Below are 2,500 nucleotides of genomic sequence, written 5' to 3'. Positions count from 1 at the left end.
AAAATTAATCATTCTCATTTTACCATGATGTGGGCAAAGCTAGATAAATATCAGATCGACAAAAGAGTCCTAAATCAGATATAAGTTAGTGTTTAGAATTACACAGATAATAAACATGTTTCCTAGGTAATCATCTAATCTATGCGGGCATTTCTTTTTTTAGAAATCATAAGAGAAAAATAAACACAAGCCCGGATAAATGGGGAGTGTCTGCTCAGGAAGGGCATCCTGGCAGTAAAACTCAAGCCATAACTAATGAATGAATGAAACCAGAAATATCATACCGGATCGGCCGAGTCCCGGGATAAAAACGACCGCCTCTGTCATTACTGGCCAGCAAGCAGGATGACAGTGGAAATTCAGTGACTTCTGGTCACCCACAAAAGGAGGAAAGGCGTAAAAGATGGTTAAGGAAGCGGATGAGAGTGGAGATCAAGATTGGAAGTGTGAACGCTGGAAGTGTGTCAGGCAGATCAATGGAAATTGCTGATACTATGGAAAGAAGAAAAATTAACATTCTATGTGTGCAAGGAACAAAGTGGAAAGGCGAATCAGCCAGGGAGATTGATGGAGGATTTAAAATATTTTATAAAGTAAATGAGGTCACAAGAAACGGAGTGGGTATCGTTCTGGATAAAGAACTTGCACAAAATGTTCTTAGAGTCCAAAGGATGTCCGACAGACTTATGTGGATCAAGAGTGTAGTCATCATGGAGCAAATCAATGTCGTGAGTGCAGACGCACCCAAGACAGGCTGTACGCAAGACAAGAAGGGAGAATTTTTGAAGGTGATTGATGAACAAATGGTAATGTTCGACAAATGAGACAGAGTTTTCATCGGTGCGCACTTGAATGGGCACGTTGGAGAAAGCAATATCGGAGAGGAGAGATGGTTGGGAAGGTATGGGTATGGCAGCAGAAATGAAGAAGGCGAAGATGTTGTAAGATTTGAAACAAGGATGGATCTGGCAATACTTTTAGAAAGAAAGGTGAGTACAGAGAGGTGTGAAAATGACACGGATTACCTCTTGTGCTGGAAAAGAAAGTTGAAGGAACTATCAGATTGTGGCAGTATGCCGGGAGAGAGAGAGAGAGAGAGAGAGAGAGAGAGAGAGAGAGAGAGAGAGGCGGAAAGTAAGTTGCGATCGACTAACGTCCTCTTCAAAGGGCAGAAAAACGTTTACTATTGTCCGTTTCACATTGTAGAAACCAGGAAAAATTCCACTCTATAGGCACAATGGCTCTGAAGGACTATTAGACCTTCTCTCCTGCTGACTCGCGTAGTGGATGACCTGCATTTTTTTCCGTGGAGTGAATTCCTCTTACAAAGTCCTTTTAGATCAGAACAGCCGTGTGCTCTAAATCCTACATTCAGGCTTACTACCTTTTAAAAATTTTGGCAGGAAACTCATTCTGCCCCCCCCCCCCTCCTTTTTCCGTCTACCAAACAGTGAATGGGTAGCTGGGTCTGATAGATCTGGCGGAGAGTACTTTTCGATTGACTAGCGTCCTATCGAAAGATTAGCAAGCAATTGGTATGGTCCGTTTCACGCTATAGAAACCGGGATAAATTCCGGCTCTATGCGCCCAATGGATCTGAAGGACTACTTAGACATTTGTCAGAGTACCGCAGTGTTCTCGCTCCAGTACACTTGAGCCAGCATTTATATCTCACTAAAATACAACCATTGACATCTGGTTTTCTCTCTTGCATTATTATGACTATAATAAATTTATTTATATCATTGTAAGCATAATCAATCATGTATACTCGCAAACTGACAAAATGTCACCATAGGTGCTTTGAGAGCTCAATGATGATATAAAAATTGATGTTAAATTGAATAATAACTTAACAGGAAATTCAAAACATAAATTGGAAATACACAAGTATATCATTATACATTTTTCTTCCCTGTATACCCGAGAGGTATATCTAGCTTAATTTTCTTGAGAAAACCAAGAAGGTAGTGAGCTCGTAGGCAATAACAATTATTGTTATGCTGCATCTTAAAAGGTGTCATTTCGTTGTTTTTATGCAGACTGTAATAATATTAAAAAAACAGCTTTGTTTTCATCTGTAGACTTTAAAACAAATTTGCATAATAGTTGATACGTATCCGTATAGGTAGCTAGTGAATTTGTATGACTTTTTTTTTTCGTGTATTTTAGATTACTAATATTTTGTCGTTTGATGCTATTTATGTTATTATTGGTGGGAGTTTGGTTGTCTTGGTGATGTTTGCGACGTTACTGTTGTATATATTGAGCCTCCTTGACCAACATATACCTCTTCCCACTTTTTCTCCCCTTCTTCGCCCCCTTCCCCTTCCAATTCTTCTTCGCCCTTCTCCTCATCCTTCTCCATATTGAACTTTCTTTCTCCTCCACCTTCTCCTCCTCCCTCCTCCTACTACTACTCCTCCTCTGTCTCCTCCTCCCTCTCGCCCTTCTCCTCTTCTGTCTCCATACTGAATTTACTTCCTCTTCCCCCTCCTAC

General features: G+C 40.4%; 2 protein-coding genes across 3 annotated transcripts in view; one reads left to right on the top strand and one right to left on the bottom strand.

The window, feature by feature from the left end:
- LOC144981017 (dnaJ homolog subfamily C member 3-like) overlaps positions 1-2,500 on the bottom strand; it is a 516,589-nt gene that overhangs the window by 201,115 nt on the left and 312,974 nt on the right. The gene's annotated exons all lie outside the window — the stretch shown is intronic.
- On the top strand, positions 420-824 carry LOC144980645 (uncharacterized). Its single transcript, XM_078928325.1, has one exon. It carries the CDS (start codon positions 420-422, stop codon positions 822-824), a length of 405 nt encoding a protein of 134 aa, XP_078784451.1.

Source organism: Berghia stephanieae, chromosome 10 (assembly GCF_034508935.2).
Source record: "Berghia stephanieae isolate SIO BIC M18660-M18661 chromosome 10, UCSD_Bste_1.3, whole genome shotgun sequence".
In the NCBI taxonomy this organism is placed as follows: Eukaryota; Metazoa; Mollusca; class Gastropoda; order Nudibranchia; family Aeolidiidae; genus Berghia; species Berghia stephanieae.
The sequence above is the reverse complement of the archived record's forward strand: the minus strand, read 5'-3'. Positions and strand labels throughout refer to the sequence as shown.